This window comes from Fulmarus glacialis, unplaced genomic scaffold (assembly GCF_000690835.1).
Source record: "Fulmarus glacialis isolate BGI_N327 unplaced genomic scaffold, ASM69083v1 scaffold18178, whole genome shotgun sequence".
NCBI classification, from domain to species: Eukaryota; Metazoa; Chordata; class Aves; order Procellariiformes; family Procellariidae; genus Fulmarus; species Fulmarus glacialis.
Window position 1 is genome coordinate 12,680 of NW_009226516.1, and position 25,065 is coordinate 37,744.

The window sequence follows — 25,065 nt, forward strand, 5'->3', positions numbered from 1 at the left end:
TGAAAATGGGTACCAAAGCATTTAAATCAGCTGACCAACACCCCTCCAGTTTGAAATGCTACAAGCATGATTAAAATACTGCAGCAGCACAGAACGTGTAGTTTTGTCATATCAGGAGCTAATCAATATTCTGTTTAGCTGGTCAGTTTCCTCACTGATGCTGCTGTTTTCAATCCCATTTAAAAAAAAAAAAAAAAAACAGCCAAGAGAACAATGGGACTTCTTACAAAAATCGCTGCCTTCCTACCACTTATCATTCCTTACGAAAATCACTCAAGTATTGGAGCTGCTCTGGTTTCTGAGCTTAGTGATGGACTTAGGACTTGTATGGTAGGAGATGTTCTGACGTTTAACGGTATGTTAAGTTATGCACAATATGGTATCATTTTATAAAGCTCTTGCCAAGAAAATTTGTCAAGGCACTGAATACATTAGAAAGGCTACGAGAACAAAGTGACCTAACAGACTAGCTTGGCAGTCAGCTTACTGTGAAACGCCTGGAGTTGAACCAGCGTACCAAGCACCTTGCTAGAAGAGGATATGGTCAAAAGGAACCTGGCAAGACTGAGTACTGAGAAGATGTGGGGGCTGGGGGTGTCAGTGTATTGAGGTGGGGGGACTGGGGACTGGGGCTGTGAACAATACGTTCTCTCCCAGAATTTCACTTATCTCTCAAAATTCCAGTTTTCCTCTCTCCAGCAGAGGATTAAGTTTATTTTGGAAATCCTTGTGAAGACTTGAACTAATCATAAGGGTCTAGATGCAAAAGCTGCCCCTCTCCGGACATAAGCACTCTTCTACTCTCACATCCCATCTCACAGGCAAACTTTGGAAAAGGGCTGCAGTGAAGCCCTGTGATTTTTAATCTCAAAGCTTGAGCTATGTGTTGGTGCCTGATGCCTAGCACAGAAGCTGCTAACACCTTCTACGCAGCTTCAAACACCTCTCTGTCTTTGCTGCCTTTTGAAATCCTTTTTTCTCTGCAGCTTCTTAAATCCCTCCTCGAGGCAATTCTTTCAACCAGCTTTCCAATGCTGATTTTACTGTTGTCTTTCCTCCTTGCTCTCCCAGACTGTAACTTACCAGGACAAAAACCACATCTAAGCTGCTTATACAAGTAACAAAGCAGAACTAACAAGATGTTCATATCTCCAAAAGGTAACTCTTAATTAGACCTCTGAAAATTTTTATGGAAAATCCACCATCCCCCTCCTTCCACAGAGGAAGCACCTCAGCTTCCTAAGATTTTCAGTTCCCCTTCATATCTCTTTTTGTCTGCCTCGAAAAATAAGTTATCCTCCAGTAAAGTGAGCAAAATGAGATAAAGCACTACCTTCTCATACTTAATTAAAAAAACCCCTCCAATCATACAGTTGTCCTCACTTCCATTTTATCATGGATGCAAATAATAATAAAATGCAGAGAAAAAGGAATAAAAAAAAAAGATTGAGGCCTATATAATTCTCTAGCTTTTATTCGGAGACGTGTTTTCAAGGGAATTCTTGCTTTTGTTTTCTTTCCCCATAATTCCTCAAGGAACTGTTTGATTAGACCTAATCATGATCAACTCCTTTCCACCCCTTCCCTTCTCCCCCCCATTACCCTTTTATCTCCTATCCAATCTTTTATGAAGTTCAACCCAAATAATGTATCTAATTTGGATTAGAAGCTCTTCTTTTTACAGTATTAGCAGTTTCTACTGTGTCAAACACGCATTGCTCAGTAATAGCTAAGTAATCCTGAGGCTTAGTTCATGGGATAGTAGTGCTAGTAAAAATACATCCTACTTTGCAAACAGGAGCTTCCTGAAGCCTGCACAGTGAGGTGGTGGGGTTTGGTCACATTTCAAGAGGTACCTGCATCAACCTTGAAGGACGCTTCAGTACTTTACAAGACTAATCTCTGACATGTCCTCAGCTGAAAGCAAAGCCTCCAGATAGGAGCCAGCTAGTTTGTGTGGCTCGCAATTAGCATTCTGCTGGTATCTCGCGAGACCCCAAATCCCATCCAACTGAATGGAAATGTAGGTCACACTGTGAATTCATTGAATAAGCAGAGCTCAAACTCCTGTGCTGAGGTCACTGATTACAAAATCCTAAGTTTATATTAAAAGAACCAAAAGAGACCAGATGAACAAATCCAAAACGGGCTTTGATAATAGTTTCCTGACCAAAAAACAAAAGCCCCACCAAAAAAAACCAATGGAACAGCTCAAGTCTTTTGAAGCATTTCTATTCAGCTCTGTATTTTTCACATCGATATCAGCATATACACTCTTCCGTTGTTTCACTCCTCCCTATATAGTGCTCGTTGAGATAACATTAAGTTGTATTTGCTTCAGCAAAAGTTTTAAGCTGTGCTGTAGGAAGAGAGTTTTACCCTGGTTTAGATCTCAAACTCTGAAAAAATTATAGTTGTTGTCCAAGTACTCACAAGTCTAGTAAAATTTTGTATAAAATAAAGAATAAATAAAAATAACAGGTAAAGGCAAAGAGCTCAGCAGAAATTCTGAATGATGATGCACAACATACAGCAGTGTGCACAAAAAAATGCTTTTTGAAATTTAAGGACTAAGAGAGCTACAAAAGCTTGGGGAGTTATGCTGCACCAGGAGAAGCATGGGAACTGGCCACACATACACTCTAGACCTCCCTTAGCTAAGAAATAAAACCTGTAAGCAGGGAGCCTGACCTACCCCCTCAGTTTAGGTGAGCTGTGGGGTAACTGACAACCACCCGCAACCTGTTTGGGAGGATACCCCAAATCCTATCTGCTTCTCCCCCACCAAGGCATAGCTCCTCTCCGCAGTAGTGGAGAGCATTCCCAATTCCACCTCCTCTGAAGGATCTGTTCCGAGGGTCAAGACATCCTACACAAGCACTTCCAGAGCAAAGGTGTGTACCAAAGCTTGTACCATGCAGGTTAAGCCTGAGGCTGTGTGTATTACCTGTGTGGCCCACATGGTCTGACACTGGAACATCAAAATACCTACAAACGTTCCTAAAAAGAAAGTGCTGCAGAGAAAGGGGGATATAGGGCAACTTGCATTTGTCGGTGAGGAAGCAGCCGTGCCAGGCAGGAAAGGTCAGCTGAAAGTGGAAGAGGGTGAGTGAAAGAACACAAAACCAGCTCGCAAGGGCCCAAATACTTCTGATAAAGCAACAAAAAGTAAAGCCTTAAACAAAAGACCAGCTGATGGTCCCAAGTTGCTGCTTTCTTAGTTAGATCGCTGTCAAATGCTTTTCTCTGTAAACACAAAGATAGAAGACTCCAACTCTGCTCAAACAAAAGCTGAAAGTCCCATAAGATATTAAAAAAAAAATAAAGAAAAGCCCTGCAAACAAGTTATCTCCTTCAAAATAATCCATGCCTTTCAAAAAATAAAATTAAAAAAATTTTTCAATCACCAAAACAAAATTTTTCTCCTGTGTCTTTATCTTTCTTCCCCAAGGAAATTTTTTAACTCCACCATTTATCTAATTAGCAGGCATACAATCTTAAACATTCATTAAACTACACAACTTGGAACATACTCCTTTTTTCCCCGTTATCAGTTTTCAGGTTACTAACAATATCAAAGTGCAATACCACTCATTGGGGAAGTAAACAATTCTTTTTCTAGGAATACTGGCTGTATTCAATAATCACAGGAATTAAGCAATGACAGCTGAGGGCTGCTGCTGAGGTTCTTTATTTACTGTGAATAAAAGTGACTTTCTGCAATTCTGGCATATACAAGTTTCTGAAATAAAAGTATTATCAACCTTCTTACTGTTCACAAGGTAAAAAAAGGATAATGGCAAAATGTCATGCCCTAACCACATTCCCCCCCCAGAACAACAAAAAAACCACCCAATGCAGTTGCCTTACATGCTTGGAGGAAAATTTAGCCCACAACAGAAAATTAAACCAGAGACCATTAGCTGAGGTGAAGGAGAGTTGCTTGCACGATGTCCTGCAAGATGCCTTTATTTGTGGAAACTGCTCTCGCTTTATCTAGAAAAACGTCAATTTGTTAAGCCTCAGGCAAATGCAAAAGCTCTCCACCTCCTCCTTAAGGCTCAGGAAAAAGGAGGTAGACAAACACAGATATATCCATGGGCAGTTCGCGGTTTATTGCGATTTTCCATTTTGGGCTAGGGGTTCAGAGTAGCAATGGGCACCTGTAGCTGTTTTGACACTGAATAAATCAATTCATCAGGCAGCACAGAGCCCTCCTCTCCTGCCGCCAGCCTGGCAGGCTCCAGCCGCTCTCAGGAGCTACAGCCAGCCTCCCGCCTCCTGCCAGCTGTGGTACGCGCGCTACCCGCAACCCTGAGTATGACACCAGCTTGCATCCAACCCAACTAATAACACGGAAGTAACCCAGATGAATGAACACCATACCTATAAACAACGGACAATATGTTCCTACAGTTTTGCGTTATAATTTCAACAGTCTTAGAATGATGATTAAAGATACCATAAAAAACCCTTTCATACAAGTATTCCTGGCTTTTCTTCTCTCTCCCCCCACTTGCTTTTCTCCCTAATGGATTAGCGTGTGAGTGGATGCCACTACCTTCTTCTGTGACATCTCATTTATAGTCTTAGATTTCCAGGTAGGTGGCTGTTTCCCCCCTTCACCCACACAAGGTTTATTTCTGCACTGGGAAGCGACTTTGAAAGAGATTTCCTCCTAGCTGTTCACCTCCTCCCGCAGATGAAAGGCAGCTTTTCAAGCAGACTAAACAGTTTCATTCATTCATCACTCTAACTGTGATACTGCTCACATCAAAACAAAACCACCCACTAGTATTGTCCACTGCGGGCAGAAACTGAAGCCATCCCTGAATCGGTTCTCTAAATCCATGGGGTTGAATAAAACCTTCATTTTATTAACCAAGGAGGAAGTGAATGTTTAGCCTTAAAGACGAGTCTTGCAATGCTCCAGTGTGAAGATATGGGTTCTCGTAGCAGCAATCACACTGGTATACTGGACCAAGTTCACTTTAGGACCCAGCTAGAAGCTACTACACCTGCCAAGCTGATAAGGACTAAATATGGGATTAAAATAGGCAAGGCCCAAAAGTAGAATACCATTTATGCTGGAAATTTAAAATACATTAAAGAAGTCAGAAACAATGCAAGAAAAAAAGTTCTAAAAATTTCTGCCACAAGTTCAGTGTAAATGAACATAAACTGGTTACACAGCTTGTCTTTGGACTGAAGTCAATGACATCTTGGAAGGGAAGTCCACTCTGACATTATTTGTGTGCACTTCCCAAAATGCTGTTGTGGGACATATCATTCAGCTACACTTTCCAAAAAAGATGAAATACTAAGCAACTACCAGGAACAAGACAGCTGTAGGTCACAGTAATGGAGCAAGCTCTATGATCACTACACAGGGATGAGCAGCTCTTTTTGATAATTAGCACGCAGGTATGACACGAGAAAAGCAATGGACTGTGAGCCCAGAGCAGATGCTGAGCCAGACCGGTGGGACATGAATGTGGTTAAGCATGATCTCACTTCAGGGCTGAGCAATCTCAGCCACAGCTGGCAAAATTAATTGTCAGATTCTCCTTCCTCACTCCTTCTGTACTGGCTATCAGCATGGGGTGAGAAGAGGTTGCAAAAGCAAAGATGAACTTGGTGCTGTAAGAAAACCACCATCTCTTTCCCACAAAGCACAGTGAAATTGCGGAGAGCGCCAGGTCATACTGCTCATTGTTCTATTTAGAGCAACTTTGGCAGTCTGTTCAAAGCTTGCTGAGAAAACTAAGCAAGAGACCCAGAAGATAATGAGGACAGACAACTTAGTGTTGACCACTAGTGTCCTTCTAGTCCAACTTCCACTAACACGCTGCCTTACACCTTTTTCTTCTCCTCCTTAATACGTACATTTTGAAATCCTGCCGATCTGGGAAAAATGAGTCTGAACTTATTTTCATGGTATACAGGAAGAAGTTGCATTGAAAATTCTTCAAATGACGCTTCTTATATGAATAGGGCATATTCAGTCTGGTGAAGTCAGCCTTCAGTGAGTATATTGGCAGAAAAACCATTGAGATTTTTATGCATCACTAGATTTTTCTAGGTTTCTGTTGTTGATAAGGCAAGGAATGCTTACCAGCTTGGGCTGGTATGACAAGTTTAGAGCTTCAAATTGAAGCAGAAAGCATAAAAAACCAAAATAGGTGTGAAAAGAAAAGTAACCTCTCTCAGGAATATACTTCATCAGGGTTCATTAGCCTGTGAATAACCCTAATAGTTCATTAGGACTCTTGAAACTGAGGCACCTGGTTCAATCTGAAAAAAAACCACACTATGCACATCATGATAGTGACTTTTCTTTATTTTGTTCCCAGCCATTTTATCACATGTATGACTTCGCTGCCTTAGCCTTGAAGGGTGATCCTGAAAGTTGATTGACAAGCAATACTTTGCTTTTGATTGCACACTGAGAAACACATCAATGGATAGTGGTTTTGAGCTGGCTGTAGATGAGAAACATCTTTGGATCTATCCTTGAGCTCACATTCAAGACAAGAATCCAAGTTCTACCATTCCTTTCCCTCTAATGCAGGGGAAAAGTAGCCACTTCCATGCCTCTTCCCATGAGCTGTACAACTCCTTGTGCATGTGAGGCTGAGGGTAGTCTTGAACACAAGCATCCCTCATAAGGAGGACACAGTAGACACACAAGCCTGATAGAAGAGAGGATGGTTGCATATGAGGTCCAGTTGTCACCAGGAAGTTATGCGACAGAAATACACAAATCACACTAGTTAAAATGATCAAAGGGCAGGGACAGCAGCCTGCCCCTAAGCTCTACAGCATGGGGCATCCGGGCCTCAGAAATATTCACTTTGCCTACAAGCTCAATACTACTATTACTACTACGCCAACTACTACTACTACTCAAAAAAACCAACCAAATGCTCAATTCGAATTAAAAATATTTTAGTTTTATTGTAGACTCATAAGTGAGTGTTTGCATATGGCAGAGATGCATGAAGAAAACAAAATGCTGCTTTTTTCCCACCTCATTTCCTTCCCAAAGTTCTCCTTTTGAAAGCAGATCCAAAATAAACCCTTTCTTCCTTAGAACAATGCCAATTATATACAAATAAAAGCTTTCCTTATGCTTACAATGAAGCAAGTTATGTGTGTAAAGTACTTCAGTAAATCCCACACCATTAAGCTATGATGCTGTAGACCACAGTCTCGGCTCTCTCAGGGTTAAGAGAAATCAAGATAAACAGCTTATGCAAAACTGGCCCAAGCTTTAAAAAAAAAAAATCTCTCATATTTAGCATGTGTGAAAGTTAACTGCAAGAGTTTGGTGGTGATGATACTAATCCCTTTTATACAGCTGTCAACTTAAATTAGCCCCAAGCTAATCTTTGCAAGTGTGACAGAGAGTGTACACATTTCCACAGATAAGCACTAATGCCTTATTCACAATATCCCTCTACTGCAGCAGGTATTGTGAAGCCCCTACAACCTGAAAGAAGTCAGTCTGCTAATTTATTCTTAAAAGATCATTATAGCAAACTGTATATATATGAAAGCACATATGCAACGCAAGGGGAAAAAAAAAGAAAAAAGAAAACATTATATACAGCTTTATTACCAAGAATCCACAAGTAGAAAATTAATTCAAAGCCATTCATATGTTGGTAATTTTTAAGAATAGCTTAAAGAAAAACTACACCCTGCTGCTGGAGTTTTACATCCATCACTTACCCTCTGGGAGAACATTAAATGGCAGATCTGCAGGAAGACGCCACGTGCAAAAAACACTACAATGACTCTTTGCCATAGAAACGTGCCCCAAACCCCAATCTTTTACTTCTGTTATTAAAATTACTTTCCTAGACCTCATATTTGAAGCTGTTAAAATACAAGCTAAATGCAAGCCAATGAAATACCAGAAATCTTGAGCCCGAAAAAAAAAAAGGGGTTGTAGAAAAATGGCAGCTACCTTAATCTTGATAGATCTTGATGATTCATCAAAACATTTGCATAGTGTTCATTCATTCTGCCTGGGAGTTACAGCCAACTCCAAAATTAGCTTTCCCAAATTTAAGGTAAAAAAAAAATTCACAGTATTTAATGCAAAACAGGATTAAGAAAATACTGCAGTACTTTATATACATTTTACACACACGTACATGCACACCCCTGTACAAAATACTAGGTATTTCTCTCGCAAGCTATTCAAAGTTCATTTAAATGTTATGTCATTGAAAACATCTATTTTTCATGTAATATAGGTCCAAGTGGTTAATATCTTTGCTCAGTTGTTCAGGCATCACAGATGCAAAATGTCAAGTGCAATGATGATTTGGAGACAAAGTCAACATAGGGACCCTGGTAAAATCAGTACCAGTAAAAAGAAGGATCACAGCCAAATGCAGAATTTCTGCCCGAGAGCAGGCATATAGCAGTGAGCAAATGAGTGGCTGTCTGTGCGTGTGCGTAGGGCTTGGTGTCCTTTCCAGCCCCATCCGCTACCTTTATCCAGAGGGCAGGTACTCAAGCTCTGGGGTCTGCACATCACCTACTACCATGGTATGCCACCACATGTCTTAGGGGTGTGCTACAACCAGTCCCGCTGCACCTCAGATGGCGTGGACGTGAGCATGTGTAGGCACCGGCGCTGAACCTCAGGGCAAATTGTCCGCATAGACTCCTGCTACCCTTGCAGGGGGGTGGGACGAAGAGATGTGCCTCCACCCAAAAGCAGAGGAGGCACAGCAAGGTTAAGGAGCAGTTTTGGAAGGTGCAATACCAGAGAATCACAGAACGGTTGAGCTTGGAAGGGACCTCTGGAGGTCATCTGGCCCAACCCCCCTACTCAAGCAGGGTCACCTAGAGCAGGTTGTCCAAGACTGTGTCCATATGGGAACACAGAGGAAGCAAAGCACAAAGAACAGAGGCCTGCCTTACCTGGTGTGTGCACAGGATCTGGCACAGAGCAAGACCTGCTCACTGCCACCCTGTGAAGCCTGAAACAGTGAATGGTGCTGGGCTGGGACCCAGCTCTGGTCTGAATGGGAGCAGGAGCAACTGCACAGCTATTACCAGGTCATGCTTCTCCAGCACTACTGTTGCTTCTACTTGTGCTGCAAATCTGCCTCCATTATGAATCTTACCCCTTCCAAAGTCAATGGCAAAAGAACCACTGGCTCCTATGAAACCTCAATCCAAGTCTTCACTTGCAAACGCATCCAGGCGCACTGGAAAACCTACAGACTGCCAAATACTTAGCACAAACATAGTAAGCAGGGCCAACATCAAGTGTTTTAAGAAGAGCTATAACTAAGGAGAGTCGATTGTGTCCGAAGAGGCCCACAGGAGATGGGGGAGCCCAGCACAAACAGACCTAAGCAGCACTGATGGGATGAATCCTGTGTGGCATGAGGTCTCAGCAAGAATAAAGTCAACACCAGAACCAAATGACTACTGTAACTTGTACGTAATCCTCCCCACTGCTCTCAGACCACTGGGAAATTAAAATCATGCCAAGATCTGTAAAAATATGTATCAGGAAATAATAAAGTATTAGCGTGTCCCTGAATCCTGCTACACCAAGAAACAAATTGTTTTTAGAAATTGTAATTACAGTTGCACAAATGTGAAATACGCACTAAGGCAGTGACTGAAACTGGAAGTTTGAATTTATTAACCCCTTGACAAGATTGTAAATAAACATTAAACAAAGCTGTGTGCAGCCTGAAAAGAAAATCCTGCAGAATTCAACAGTTGAACAATTCAGAAAATTAGCAAGAGATCCAACTTCTCAGGCACAGGATGAAAGGCGAACTTTCACAAGTATCCCCTCTCTTGGCCTTCCCCAGTGTAAGCAACCTCCACCTTCACATGCCAGTGTGCTGCCCCACAGGAACACCTGTGCAGCGAAGTTGGTTTTGTTTTTTTTTTTAAAACCCAAATCAACATATTGCCACAGCAACACTGAAGAGACAATATGGAGGAAGAAATAGCAGATGATAGGGAGGAGAGGTCCTGCTTAAACCAACATTTCTGGGGAAAAAAAAGGTTATTAAGTTGTATCTTACAAGTCTAGGAAGCTAGCAATGAAAAAGAGATGGTGCACCACAGTTTAGTGCTATGTAACTGTGGACATCAAACACGAATCTATCTCTTCCTTGGGAAAATCCACTCACGTTTGCCTTCGACTTCGAGAAGTCAAGCCCAGAGCACCTTCACCTTGGCACTTGCAGTTACTCTGCATCAAGAAGCCAAGTACTTTTAATCTTCTTAGGTGTCGACATGTGTCTACAGTCACCTACATGTGACTGCTGCTACAAGTATGGTCCCCAGAGGTGAGATCTAGTCAGACATCTATGGTGCAGACAGCTAAGTCTGAGCTAATCACCCAGACTTTATTTATAAGCAAAGAGAAAGAGGACATTTGGGGGCATGATTCATCTGACCTATTTTAGTTGTTTACATTAGCATGAAATGTCTGTTCCTCTTTGTGGACAATAAAGCTTACACAGCAGGTTGTCAGCATGTGGTCAAATGATTCCCACCTTAGGTGCCTGAGCTTATGGGGGTGGAAGGAGGAAAAAAAAAAACCAAACACCAAAAAACCACCACCCAACAAAAAAGCCCAACAACTTATCTTTCAATAGGTTTTCTTGCTATTTGAAATGCATTTTCCTCAAAACGCCTCTTTGGTATAGAAGTCCCTTGGTATGACTAATAATGCCACCCAGTGCAGAGAACCAAGGTTGAAGGGGAAGTAGAAGAAACAGAATTAAATGCAGCAAAAATTATTTTTAAAATAAAGGCCGAGGACAGATTACCAGGTGCCTGAAATTTGGCATTATAGCTCCTGATGTGACAAGTGAGTTTAGCATGGTACAGCAATTTAAATGCATCTAAAACAGCTGGTGGGACTCTCAGACACAAAAGGAGATAATTGTCAACCTTATTCACAGCAATTAAATCTGTATAGGCTAAAACAGGCTCTATTGTTCCCCCAAAATACTGGGATTGGAGCCAGAAGTAACTTCAGTGGAGCAGAAAGTTGGCAGTTTGGAAAGGGGCTGAAAACTGTGTAATTCTCTGGCGTAACAGGGAAAAAACCCAACCCACAACCAGAGAGGGAAGACAAGTTCAGAGATTTTACAGAAGAAGAATTTCTCCTCTTCCGAAAGTACCAGGGAGACATCAGAAATTAGTGTTGAAACAGATGTCAACATAGACTTATCTCAGTGTGTACTCCATGCAAATGGAAGTGTATGCAGTAATTTCTTCTGCTGACTGAAAAGAAGAATGCTAGAGATTATTATTGCTATATTTAGACATTTGCACACTACCCCGATATGTTCCTTTGGAGTCATCTGAGCGCATGATATTTAGACAGGCACAAGAAAGCGGGATAACTGTTATTAAGAGGCCAACACTGCCACTAGAGAAACAATCATTAATCTGCTCTCAATTCAAAATGATCAACAAGTGGCAGCAAAGGATTTGCAAATCATTTGCCAACGACAAAATGCCTCCAGAGAAGCATCAAGAGACAGTTGTTAGGGGGAAAAGCCGCAAAGAGGTGGCGCCAGGATCTTCAAAGTGCACAGGCTGTCCCGTGTTCACCAACACATCCCAAGGAGACCAACGTCCATGCTAGCTGGGGTGGGAGAAGTAAAGGCAGCACATGTTTTGAAGGAGGGGAACCAAAAAATTTCCCTCTAACCCATCTGAGAACATGCCTCTCTCCTGACTGAAAACCTGCAAAACCCACACCCGGGGTGGGCCAGAATGTGGGGCTGAGACCAAAAGTCTTCTGCTTGGTAAGTCTGTGCGCAGCTTCCATCCGCTCCTTTACAGAAAGTATACTAAAATAAGTATTTTAAAAGTTAAATCTGGACTTCAAAGAATAAAAATCTGTTTAGGAGTCTGACAGAATGGCCTGATAGACAAAATGCAAACTTCCCCTAACTGTAGGCTGGAAGGTGCCCCAAAGCTCCCTCTCCAACATTTACATCCATTCCTATGACTTCCATGCTGCAAAAGACTCCAACGGCAGCTTGTCAACACATTTGGACCCGTCCTCTGCTTCAAGGTTTTGCCTCTCCCGGCACCAGGTCCATCACTCCAACTTTTTGCTCATTCACCCACCAGACAAACACCACCACCCCCCCTAATACCATTTGGTTTTCATCAGATCCATTTCCTGATGGTTTCCACAAGTTCAGCGAGCCCAGAAGGCGGCTGGAGACCTTGAGCCCTGTGAAGGGGAACCACGACGACTGCCCCAGCTGGGCAGCAGCAAACTCTGCACCTGCTCCACTGTGCAAGCCTGCTCCTGGGTTACACCCATACTACTACATACAGCTGGTCCTTCTCCAGCCTAGGAGCCAAGGGGCACGGGCTACTCTCTTCATCCTCTCCCAGAACTGAGTGTCTGCATCCAAGCTGCCCAGCTGCTCCCGGGTACCGTCTGGAAAACTGCCAGATTGCACAGGCCACAGCCATGCTGGGGACATGCTAAGAAACAACATGCACAAATGCAGGACAAGCACTGAAGCCAACATTTTCTTCAGTAGTATTTCCTAGCACGAACGCTGTCCTGGCAGCCAGAGCAAGACCTGCATTGAAGGGCAGTTTATCCCAACCTGCAGACTTGGGAATTCCTGCACGGTCCTGTAAGGTCTCCAGTGCCAGACACTGTCAGATAGGATGCTCAACTATGCCTTTCTCGTTAGAAGTTCTCAGGAACCTCACAGAAACAAAAACGAATTCATTTTTCTTTTTCTTGAAAAGAAAAACAAAACCCACTCTTATTTCACCATATGATCCACCTGAAATATAATTCTGCAATAAAAGATGAGTACAGATAGCTGCTGTTATGCACCACAAACACCATAATTAAAAATCATTCATCTTCAAAAGATCTTTCTCCAAAGCTTCAAACATGTTGTATTATTCGTTGAAAAGGCTTCTACTGCACTCAGGGAAAAATAAAGTTAACCATTCTTCCGCAGCAAGAGTATTTACTAATAAAAAGACTGTTTTGTAGTGCAGAAAAGCCCACGGTGGTTTTTGAACTTGCCAACCAGGATATGTTGGCAACTATAAGTCCCAGCGACTTGAGAAGGACAGTGACTCTGCAAGTCCTGACAGCACAGCATCAGCACCACGTGTCACAGTGACGGCAGGGCGAGAGCCGTTCCTTTCTGAGCACCACCCCTTTGGATGGCAAAGACGCTGGCCAGCCCGGCGCAGGCATTCTCCTGGCCGCTGCTCGGCTCTGCACGATCATGCTCCCAGTGCTGCGCCCGAGCTCCCTCCTCAGGGACATGCAGCGCTAAGGTGTCCACGTAATTAGCAATCTAGCCCAAAAGATTCTCCAGGCCTATTAGCTAAACCAAACCTGATAAAGCCTACCCCTGCCTCACATTCCACAGTTTCCTGGCAAGTTCTTCAGGGTTCAAGCTGAGTCCTCCTGAGCTCTCTTCACCACTAGATACAACTGCAACGTTATGCAAAGTGTTCTTTTTTTTTTTTTTCTTTTTTCTTTAAACTTACTCTGTCTCAGGTTCCTCTGCTCCTGCCAGGCCCCTTGGTTAAAGGGGACATGCTGTGGTGAGGCAACATCCCTTACCCCAGTCCCCCAGGATGGCATCAAGCTTTCTGACCCAATTCTTCAGCCTTCTTTACCTGGTTCTCATCACACCACCAAAAAACGTGTTTCTCTTTTCTTGTTACTAGGATCTTTCTATTCCTGCATCACTCTCCTTGAAGGGAAGCTGAAGGAGATATTTCCTACTTTCAGCCAACACCATCCAAAGATACTGCCACTTAATTAAAGAAAAATAAAAACTCTCAGTCATGTAGTTTAATAACCAGCAGTAAACAAAAGCTTCATAGCAAACCAATATACACATTACTCTTCAACCAATTCTCAAAATTATCCTTCAGCTCCGCAAGATTGTCTCCTAATATAAGACAATACAGCAGCCTAAAATACATTACTTCTTGCCTCCAAATTTCATAATGTATTGTACAAGACGGCAGAATGATACAACATCCAGTGGGTTTTACATATACAGCAAACAAAACTTGGAATCACCTACAGAGTAAGAGAACAAAAAGAAAGAAAATAGTATTTTAAACACGAGGGACAACTGCTTAATAAAAAATACTCTTTAAATTATACTGCATCTCTACATAACCAATCAGTTATATTGTATCTTATACACAAATACACAAACACAAATAAAAATATCTTCAAAATAACTAGTGAAGCAGCCAGAACCTTCCACTTTTACATTGGATTTCTCACTTCTACATGGCAAGATCGTGACATCAATATACTTCTCCTTCCGTTTACCCATCAATCAGCTTAGAATACCCACCTTTTCCCAGCAGAGTGTGTGTCACGGGTTGGGGAAATATTTCAACTGAGAAAAAGTTCCTTTACTCCAGACTCAAATAGCCACAAAATATGATCATACCACCTACTGTACAAGTTTAAATGGGGTTTTTGGGACCAATTAAATCACCATACTTCCTTTACCTCCGTCTTCTTTGGAGATATATACACACACAAACACACACAACCCATGTATATTTTAAACAGAGATAAACTTATCTGGTTAGGACAGATTTTATTTACCACACAAAGATTAAGAAATACAATCTCTGCAGTTCTCAGAGTGTTGAAATAAAATGCCCCACAGAATACAGAAGTAATCAGCACAACAATTAGAAAAGAAAGATTTAAAACACAGAGGAGTCCTCCTCTACCAGGACGAAAAGACAGAAAAAAATTTACCATTCCTCTGAAATACTCATTATATCAGTAAGTACAAAATTCATTCTTACAAAGAAAAGATTTTGAGTAATGCATTTCTGGACAGAAGAAATATGTCCCTCTGTGACTGCTGAATGGACGGTGGTTGCAGCAGGGACAAAGGAGTCTTCTGCTGCATTACCTGCCCTTACACACCTCCCTCCTGTAACGCATAAATTAAAAATTGTGTGGCTCCATGGTGTCAAACAAGGGAAAGAAGTGCACCTGAGAGAAGGTGGGTTAACTGACTTTCTCCAGAGCAGCATTATGCATTCAGGGATGAGCAGCTGCCCATTTGGGTCTGCAAGCCGGCAGCAGAAAATGGCAGCGACTATGTCTTTCTGCTCCCCTACCCATTGGGGGATGGTAGTGCCAAGGGGAAAGGAAGGATGCTGACCTTCAATCTGAGAGTCCCACGGTCCTTATAATCTGCTTCCATACATAAACTGGAACAAAAAACCCAAACAAACAAACAAACAAAAAAAAAATCAATTTCAGGAGCATCTTCAGAACTGCCTCAGCACAGCTCTGCTGTCCCCGAAGTCTCAGGACTCTGAGATAGCATTTTGGAGTAGACAGCAAGTAGTGGGTAGAGCAATTACACACTTTACTAATAGTAGAACATTTTACAAAGGCACATTACCTTCCCTCTGTAGTCCTGGGACCAGACACCTGAAGTAAATGCCAAAAGAATCGCCCACTTCCTGCTCGATGGTCTTCTAGTGTACATGACGGTTGCTCCAATCTCAGTTAATCACATTTTATCACTTGAGCTTAGATAAATACGGCTCCCACATACGTGACTCCTTCCCTTCTTGTGAAAGTTATTTTGGCTGGCACTTCTTGCCTTTTATGAAGAAAAGAGGCTTTTCTAGGAGGTTGAATGCTGAAGGGAAATTGCCTGTCTTTTTTTGTTTTTGCAAGCAGTATTTCTGCTTAAGAAGGCATAGTTTTTCAATTATGGCAAAAAAAAAGTACTAAAATTGTTTAATCCTCTTATTTCCACATGCATGAAACTTTGCACAGTCTGCTGGATTTACTGTACTTTTTAGACCATAACTACCCATTGACTATAAAATGAATTTCTGCCATAAAGACATCAATGGGAGGCCAGAGGATTAAGCAACAAGCATTCCATGTTTCCCATTTATGTACACATGCAAAAACTTTACCGCACTCTATTTGCTGACCTCTGTGACAAGAGTTTTATTTCCCCACCCCTGATTTATCTCCTGCCTACCAGCACAAACTGAACTACATGGAAGGTAGAAAAAATCTAAATGCCTAATTAAAACTATCAAACATTCTAATTGGTAGTTGGCATCATTGTATATAATTTTTTTGCATTTCCTTCATCAGATAACAGATCTTTGGTACAATGTGCTGTGAAGTGTAGCAATTAATATTCTCATAGCAACTAGTATCAGGTGTATTTTGAACGTCACCCAAACATTTAGTAGCCATTTTCTCTAGAGATGAAACTTAGTGTCCAATTAACATTTTGAATAGCCTCAATAACTACTGCAAAGAACACTACAATGATAATTGTATCCATTAGACTTCTGTGCTTCAAGCATCTTCATCTGCCTATGACTCCACAGTGGCCTTCAACTGGGCTTTAAATGTCACGATAAAAAATTAAACAAGAACACTGTTGCAGTTAATTCTCAATAGTACACAGACTTTCAAAAATATCCTTGACTAAGGTAAGACTGATGATTTTTACTCTATATTAACACAGAAATCCATTGTTTGGACATGGGAACAATACTCCCCAAACTGTTTAATCATCTCAGGCTTCGTCCTTTACAAACTGTCTTCAAAACATGAAGAGGGTTATCTTCTGTAACAAAGGCAGTATCACTTTATTAACAGCACAAGAAAGCAAGGAGACAAGGATCACACTCGGCTTACTTGCTTTAAGAATATTTCCTGCATCATCACCTCTCTGCAGGCATTTATGAGACTCAATGGATTATAATTTGACTGATATACAGTCATTTTGAGTCATAACGTATTTAGATACATGCCAACACTTCTCAACCCAATCTATTTTCGGTGTCCAAAAAACATTAAGAATCTACTAAGCTTATCTACCTGAAGAATTGCTCTTTGAAAAATAAGACTACCACCTTTGCTTTCAGTATTTGTGATGCTTGTTTAATCAAAGAAAGGACTATTTCTGTCACCACGTGACGAAAGAGACTATCCACCTTGTCTAGTCAAGTGAAGGGGTGAGCATGCTTTCAAGCACTATCACTTTGGTCAGAAGTTAATGGAAACAAGCAACAGCTCAGAGATACGTACAGAGCTTGAGTCATCTCTGCTTATTCCTCACTTTTCAGGCAGTCTGATACTCACAGCTCTTCATATCTTTAAAAGCAAGTAAAAAACTACACAGAAGCCTGAAACAGCCTAATAGGACAAAAAGCTTTTCTTTCCAGCCCTGGCAGATTACAAGAATAATGAAGTTTCCAAGCCTCTGGTAGCTAAATAAAAAATAATAATAATAACCCACCAAGTGGTATGGGCAATTATATAGATGAACAAATGCACAAAAAAACTATATGAACAGAAACAGAAGCTAAGTGTCTCCCTTCTCCTATATTAGTTTATTGCATCAACCTCCCAGTGATGCAGGCCTACAGTCTACATATGCATTTCACAGTGCTTTGACTGATGCAGGTTGCAGTGACACAGGCAGGACTGCTGCTCATTAGAATGTGCCAATTTTTTTCTGATTTCAGAATATATTCCAACTATCTCTCACATATAAAATGAGACCACAGCTTCATTTATATTTGCGGCTGAGGGAAGGCGGTGAACACCAGAAGACACAGCTTTCAAGCAGAGCTGACACCAAGACTGTCCGTCGCGGTGAGATTCCTGCCGGAGCTCACGTCAGACCCCGTCAGCTTTGCTCGTGCACCACAGACGAGCTTTACTGATGGCACACACATCTACAGGAGTTTCCACTGGTAAGCAATGGTTCAGTGGTAACATGCACGGTAACAAAAACTTCCCAGTCGGCTAAAATGCAGCAGAACATACGCAAGACCATTTTGCTACAGTAAAATCAGCCTCTAAATAGAGCTTTCTGACACAAAGCTAGCACAAGAAGGAGGACAAACAGCGTGAGGAACACTAGCTGGGGGAGAGGAAAGTGACAGATGAAAGAATCTGATAATGCATTAAGTAAAGTGGAAAAAGAGAAAGTTTAAAATTTTTTCCAGGTTTTACAGGTTTCCTGAAGTGGAAAGTAAGTTTTAGACTGGTGCATCCCTAACAATTAAGAAGTACAGTCTTTCGAAGTATTTAGTCACAGTTTTTGATCTGGAGTACATCTCTAAACAAGTATCTCAGGAACTAGCATAGACTGCAATTTTGCATTTAACAACGTATATCCTTTTGTTACTTTTGAAATACATAGTATTAATCAGAAAATAATCCCTTTCTCGCATCTCTCAGGTGAGACAGAACTGTAAAAATGCACACTTCTTTCAGACTAACAAACAGCCTTCTTCACTTACATGAAGGTCATCTGGCTTAGGTGAAGGGTCAGAAAGATGTTTCCCTATTCTAAATCCCACCACCCAACCTCTCCTGCCCTCCCACCCCGTACAAAACTACCAAGGGTGCTTAACACTACCCGGAGTTTTCCTCGCATGTGGCGAGACCTCCAGGCAGGCAGTTTAGCCAAATACATTCTTTCAGGAACATATCTCTCAAGGCTGAAGATTTCCACTGGCTGCTCCTATTCCCTGGGGGTTTGTTGGCAAAGCCAAGTTGGGAAAAGAGCTTGAGGGCAACTAGGGTTTTGTTCCTCGGCAGCTTAGGCGCACGCTTGACTGCAGTCGCAGCCTTTGGTGTCACAATTTGTCACTGTCCCCAAGCCAAGCGAGGGCAGATGGGGGCCAGTGACACAGTGCTGATGCTCAGCCCATGACAGTTTCCCAAACACGGGGTTTGCTGCTGTCAAGACAGGGGAAACCAGTTCCACAGATTAGCATTAATGGACAGTTCTGCGGATGAAGCTGCTGAGGACTGTGGGGTAAAACCTTCAACAGCCTCAAAAGCAACGATGAAAAAGCCAAGAAGAGGGGGACACAGGATACTTGTATTTTAAATTTAGGCCTTTTTCCTACATAGCACCCAAGAAAAAATCTTTTGTGTTTCTTTGTATACAGCTGCTTAGCCTTTTACAAAAAGTTTCCTTTCTGCCAACTATCACTAAAAATAATTACAAGTATAGCATTAAATATAAATGGCAGGTTCAAATCATCCCAGTTTGTAGGGACAGTTCATCACCTCAGAAAGGACCACCTCTAGGCAAAGGACTGATAGAATGAACCCCTGACTTCAAAAGGGTCCCTAGTACCCAAACTGGATTTATTTCTGCAAGAAACTGGAAGACCAACTTAGAGTAAATTTGCAAGCGCTTTTCCTAGGTGCAGTTCCACATCCCCGAGACGTGAACTGAGTTAACTGCTTCCCCCCATCCCTCCAAACAGGGAATTCATACTCTGCTCCCTGCGAAGGACACATGGTTGGTTTACATAGCACTTCTCCTCATCCCCCTCATCTCTAGCCTTCAGCTGTAGTAGTTAAGCCAAGGGAAGAAAGGATTACAGCAAACTTTTTCAATATCCAGCTCTATCTGCATACCCAGGACAAATTCCCGTGCAGCAGAAGCCAATATTAGCACTATTTTTAAAAACGGAAAAGCTGGCTCCCACTTACCATCTCATTTATTAGGAGACCACAGATGTTCTTAACATACATTGGCAAAGCAGGATAAAATCAGCAAAATGAATATGTATTTGCAACCAGCACTGCACTGAAAAACGCAACACAATTTTTTATGTCCTGCCAGTCAAGCCCACAGAGGTTTACCAATCACAACCTGCAATCACACTGAAAATATTGGTTGCCTTAGGCAACTGCCTTTTTTGCCTCAGCAGAAGAGATAACCCAGGTACTGAATCAGATAAACTGTAATTTTTGGTCAACAAAAGCCTGTACGTCAGGCTTTTATCCTCCCATCAAGTCAAGCAATAACTATGCTGAACCAAAGGCTCAGGGTTCAGCTCAAACAATAAGCCCTCGCAGAGCAGTCGTGCGATCCGAGCAAACAGGCGGCTGAGCCTTGACCGCCCTCCCGGTGTCTTTACCATCTTCTCCGCCAGGGTTTACGACTCCTGCCGACTCCCCACAACCCGCCTCCATCCCTCTGCCTGCCCGCTCGCAGCCAAACCAATCTCCTCCAGTGACCGATGCCAAATCGCCAGACACCACACTACCCTGATGATGTTACAAAAGAGTTAATCTGGTGGACAGCACAGGCAGGCAGCTCAAAGCAGGCTATCTTAAAATGACATTAGCTAGATATGCCAGTTTTTCTGGGAGAGATGCTTGAAAGCGTTTGCCTCACCCAACAAAGCACAAAGCAGCACAATGCGAGCACAATGCTAGGTTGGGTTCAGAGACCTGCTCCCGCTCCCAACTCCCTCATGCACTGGCTGTGAGCTTTTGAGAAAGTTGCTTCCACTCGGGACAAATTTCCAATTTATAATCTTGGCAAAAATGGGCAAAACCTGTATCAGTAGGCCCTAGATAAGCCAGCAACGAGAAGAGTCTCACTCCCAGGGAGGACTCTTAAGACCTTTAAGTAAAAGTGTCAGCAGATCAAATACAAAAGTCTCCTTTCCATCAGCTAGAAATTCACGCTAGGATAACTTAACAGCTTGCCATTTTGTTGTCTTTGTCTTTTTGGATAGTAGTGTTTGTAGGTACCACAGGAAGAAGGAATTAAGGAAGAAGTGGTTTAAAACCGTTGTTCCTCCTTGAAGTTCTGCCATAACGTGGTTTCAGAAGGTGAAACTACAACTTCCATGTATTGTCTCAACAGTTATTTCTCTACAGCTGCACTCAGTAGCAGAAAGCACCTGTGTTGTTCTGGCGAGATCTCAGGATGTGAGGAGGTGAACTAGGCTATTCATAATGTTAAGTCAGAGTCTGATCAAAGACTCCAAGAGCAGAGAAGAGGCATGAAGAAAGAGAAACTACAGATTACACAAAAGAAAAGGATGCTCCAGATTTGGGTTGGTTTGGGGTTTTTTTTGTTTCATTGGGTTGTTTTGTTTTGTTTGTTTGTTTTGTTTTTTTAAGCTGAAACTTAAGGCTCAGGTTTGTTGCACCCTTGTCCCGGATGCTATCCCACCTCCCACTTTACAGTCCACAAAAAATGGAGCGCATGCTGGTACCTCAGCTGCTCTGATTACCTTCATGAGCCATCACTGGATGTGAAATTTATGCTAAGATGTTTAAGTGTAAATAAAAGCAGCTAAGGCACAGGAGCTCTTTCCAGTTTGCCAGCAGTGCTTTGGGGGTTGGTTCAAGTCAACAGCCTTGTCCCAGCTTGCAGGCAGGTTTTACAGCTTGCACTAAGCTGCAGGCTGCCCTGACCACAAAGCATTTACCTGGTTAGCTTTCTGCCAGCCGCGCTCTGCATGCGATCCACACGTACCTCGGTGTGGTTTCTCTACTCGGCACAACGCAGGTTGAAGGCTTGAACTCCACTGCAGCGCAGGGCAGACACCCGACATGGTTATAAGAGAGCCGTCTTGTACCGTACAAGATTCCTTGTGTGCAACTTTGATATAATCAACTCTCAAGATATTTCAAGAGAAAACTCTTCAGTACCCATATGGGAAAACAAGTTTGAGAGAGAAGATACTGAAGTGGTTAGAGTGTCTTTTCAGCTTCCTGGTCCTCACTTTAAGCAGCAGCTTCTTTCAGAGGGTACTTTTCAATTTTTAGAAGAGGTGATCGAGGAAAGGCAACATGGCAAGTGGCTTTGCCATTTGCAAGCTAAGGAATTTAAACAATTCCTCAGAGTAAACCTGCATCTGTTTTTTGGGGTCTTTCATGAGCAGAGCCCAAGCAATAGTCTCTCCCCAAAAGGCCATACTGATGCTTTAAAAAAAAAAAAGCAAGTGCCATGGAAAGCTCAGAGTTGAAAGACATGTGACATCTCCGGTATCCGATACCCACTGAGTTATTAGACCAATAACCACTCCCTACCCACTCAGTATTTCTACAAAAACATGTAGTAATTGTCAAACTTGGTTTGAAACCCATTGGCTATTTTCAACCAAGTAAGGAGATGTACACGGAGCATTCACACAGACCTTGTTTCCATAGAAAACTCAGTAAAGAATTGATCAGAACAATGACAAAGATTAAATAAAAAAAGAAGAGTAGTTAGTGCAGACCGGACTGTAGAGCTCAACAGGAATGGCACGTTGGTTTCTTGTGGTGGGTTTTGGGGTTTTTTTGTTTATTTGTTTTTAAGAACTAGGGGAAACAATGCGGTTTTACCCAGTAGATAACTACAGAATGAAGAATCATACAAAGCTGCACTGTAACTCTAGTGCAGCATAACAGAGATAATGCTCAAAACACCAGGTTTCAATGCTTTGCTTTCAGCTTCTTTTGAAGCTTAAAAACATTTTAACCAGAAATCTGATATCCACACAGAGCTAGACACAAACAGTACTACAACAGATTCAGCATGATGCAATTTGTCTAAATTCCTGGTACTCATTTGCACACCTCCTTGACGACGACATACGCCTAAACAAGTACAGAGTCTTGTACCTCAATTAAATAAAGGAGAAATATTGCCCAACTGAAAATAAATTTGTATAACTCATTAAAGAAAAGCCACCTGAGAGTTGCACACTTTTTTCACACTATCAACTTTAAAAGAATACTCTTAACAGTACCCTAAAAGACACTCCGCCTCTTTTCAAAAGTAATACTGCACATGGCAGGAAGAGAGGGTTACTTATATAAACACTCAAATTCAGCTCTGCTGTAACAAGTTTGGTTTTTATATAATGCTTACAAAGAAAACAGCTATAGGCATATTAAGCTGAATTTAATATATTCAATCTTTCTCTACATATACTGTACTGTTTTACATTCTATACTGATAAAATGTAATATGTGATGACAACATTAAACACACAATGTGCCTTGTAAGCATCTGAGGTCCAGAATGGGAGATGTGCTAGGTGACATACTCAATACAAACTTCAATCAAAAGAGCCTAAGGACGCAGAGGGAAATGACTTCATCTCCCACACCATGAGATAACAGGCCACTGTCTAGTGAAAGACATGAGGATGGGAAAGTCAGGACATTCCTAATATTTTAGGCAGGGAGGAGAAAATAACTCAGAACAGCCGTTCTCACCAGCTCTAGCAAGTGCCTTCAGAAGGACGTATTACCTGGAAGAAGGATACAGGATAGAGAAGAAGGAAGAGATAGCTTTAGGCACTCTCTGGGACATGCCAGCTCAGCTGCAGGGCTCATTAGCCACTATCACAAGCTAGTTAAGATGCTGAAGTAGCTAAGAAAGGATCTTATGGTTAAAAATACCAAAACAAACAAACAAAACCCACAAAAAAACAACTTATGTCTAAGCGTAACTCTAAAAATACATTTTGATGTGTCATCTTTTTACAACTTTGAAAACAAAACTTTCCTATAGTGGATCAAATAAATATATTTTTAACCCTAAACCTTTACTTAGAACCAGTCTGACCTCAGGACATCTGCTACGCAACAAGGCATGCCACCACCAAGGACATGAACGATTCTTGCGATGCTCAAGTCCCGGTTGAGTTCACGGGTTCTCAGAGGGTAACAGCGTGCTCCTTTACTACACTGTATGGGTCACGCAGGGATTGCATGGGTCATTGCAGGGATCCGGGTGTAGAAGGGGTTTGTGTGACAAGCCTTGGGCAGCCCATCTCCTTGGTACTCAACAGTTTACTCTAAGCATGTCTAAACCTTGAGAGTCCTCAAGGAATTCTGCAATGAACACGAAGTTGGTATATGAGTCATCAAAACACAGGGCAGGAGTAAGCTTTTAAATTCAGCTACAGCCTGATTTGAACCAACAGAGATGCCATTTTACTTTGGTGACCATAGCAAGTTGTGCTATATTTTTGACCAAGATCTACACCAGTTTTACCTTGAATAGCTTTATGTTTCCAACGAATCGCTGCCATAGTCCAGAAATGATGATCAGTTTAGAAAAAATTGAAAGGAAAAAGGGAAAATTTTTTTTCGAGATAACATTTGGATTGTAGCAAAAAATCATCCCAGGGCCTACTCAGAAACAGGAATGTACATCAACGTACACTGATGAGACAGATGCAGACATGTCTTTCTTTAGTCATATTTAATCATGTTTAAAATTGCTCACTGAGGGGAATGGCATAACAATCACAACAGCAGGAAAACTTGAGCGAGGATTTCCCCACCGCCCCCCAAGAGGAGTTTTTACCGATGATTTGGATCAACATTTGTCTTGAGCACCGAGTTCCTTTCTGGGGTACAGAAAACAAGCACATACATTTTTCCTCTCCATAACAGCTAAAACATTTTCTAGAGGAACTTAACAGGTGTTGGCATCAAATGTTCAAGTATTTTGTGTAGACTGGTTGAACATAGTGTACTGTTTCATCTGCCAGAAGAGGAAAATATGCAAATTCTTCTGTTCTTGGGGTCCATATCCCATTGCCTGGCAAAGAGCAAGCACGTTAACACTCACTTAACACACTCGCTGCACGTGAGCAGTGGTTGGTTAGTGACAGCAGATTCACATCCCAGCTGGTGAGGAGATACCTCCTCTCCCCAAGAAGATTCCCACACTGCTAGTCAAAACCCTCCTCTGACGCTTGTACTTCGATGTGGAGGAAGGCTTGTCCCAACGACCTTGAAAGCTATTTTCGTCTGGAATTATAAAACCTGGAGTTAGGGCAATACATGTTGGATAAAGGGCAAAGATCAAAAAAAAAAAAAATTCATTGGTCATCAAAATAGGAGGGTGAGAGTTGACCATTTGCCATTTCTTAAAAAAACACAACGAAACCAAACAAAAGCAACAGGGTCATCATTAAAGCAAGCCCCAGGATGAAGATAAAAGCAGTTTTCAAGATTTTTGCAGTATGTAGCGGTGTGGGAAGAACCTAGGCTAATATCCTGTGCCAAGTAAAATCACTGAGACAACCAAGGTTCCTGACTACCACAAATTCCCACAGAGGTACTGCCATAAAGATGTGATTTAACTCTTGTCAAAGGCCTGGTCTACAGAGCCCCATGAGCAATACCAAGGAACGCGAGAAAGGGCTGTTTATGCCCCATTAATTGGACACAAACAAGGAAAATATTCA

General features: G+C 42.0%; 1 protein-coding gene across 1 annotated transcript in view; it reads right to left on the minus strand.

The window, feature by feature from the left end:
- LOC104080442 (protein phosphatase 1H-like) overlaps nucleotides 1-15,548 on the minus strand; it is a gene marked incomplete at its 3' end in the record, with an annotated part of 28,118 nt that extends 12,570 nt beyond the window's left edge. The window contains exons 1-2 of the mRNA XM_009582840.1: nucleotides 15,462-15,548; nucleotides 13,171-13,355 (exon numbers count right to left, since the gene is read on the minus strand). Of these exons, the coding sequence (XP_009581135.1) occupies nucleotides 13,171-13,355; nucleotides 15,462-15,548 (272 nt within the window). The remainder of the gene's footprint in view (nucleotides 1-13,170; nucleotides 13,356-15,461) is intronic.
- Nucleotides 15,549-25,065: the final 9,517 nt, after the last annotated feature.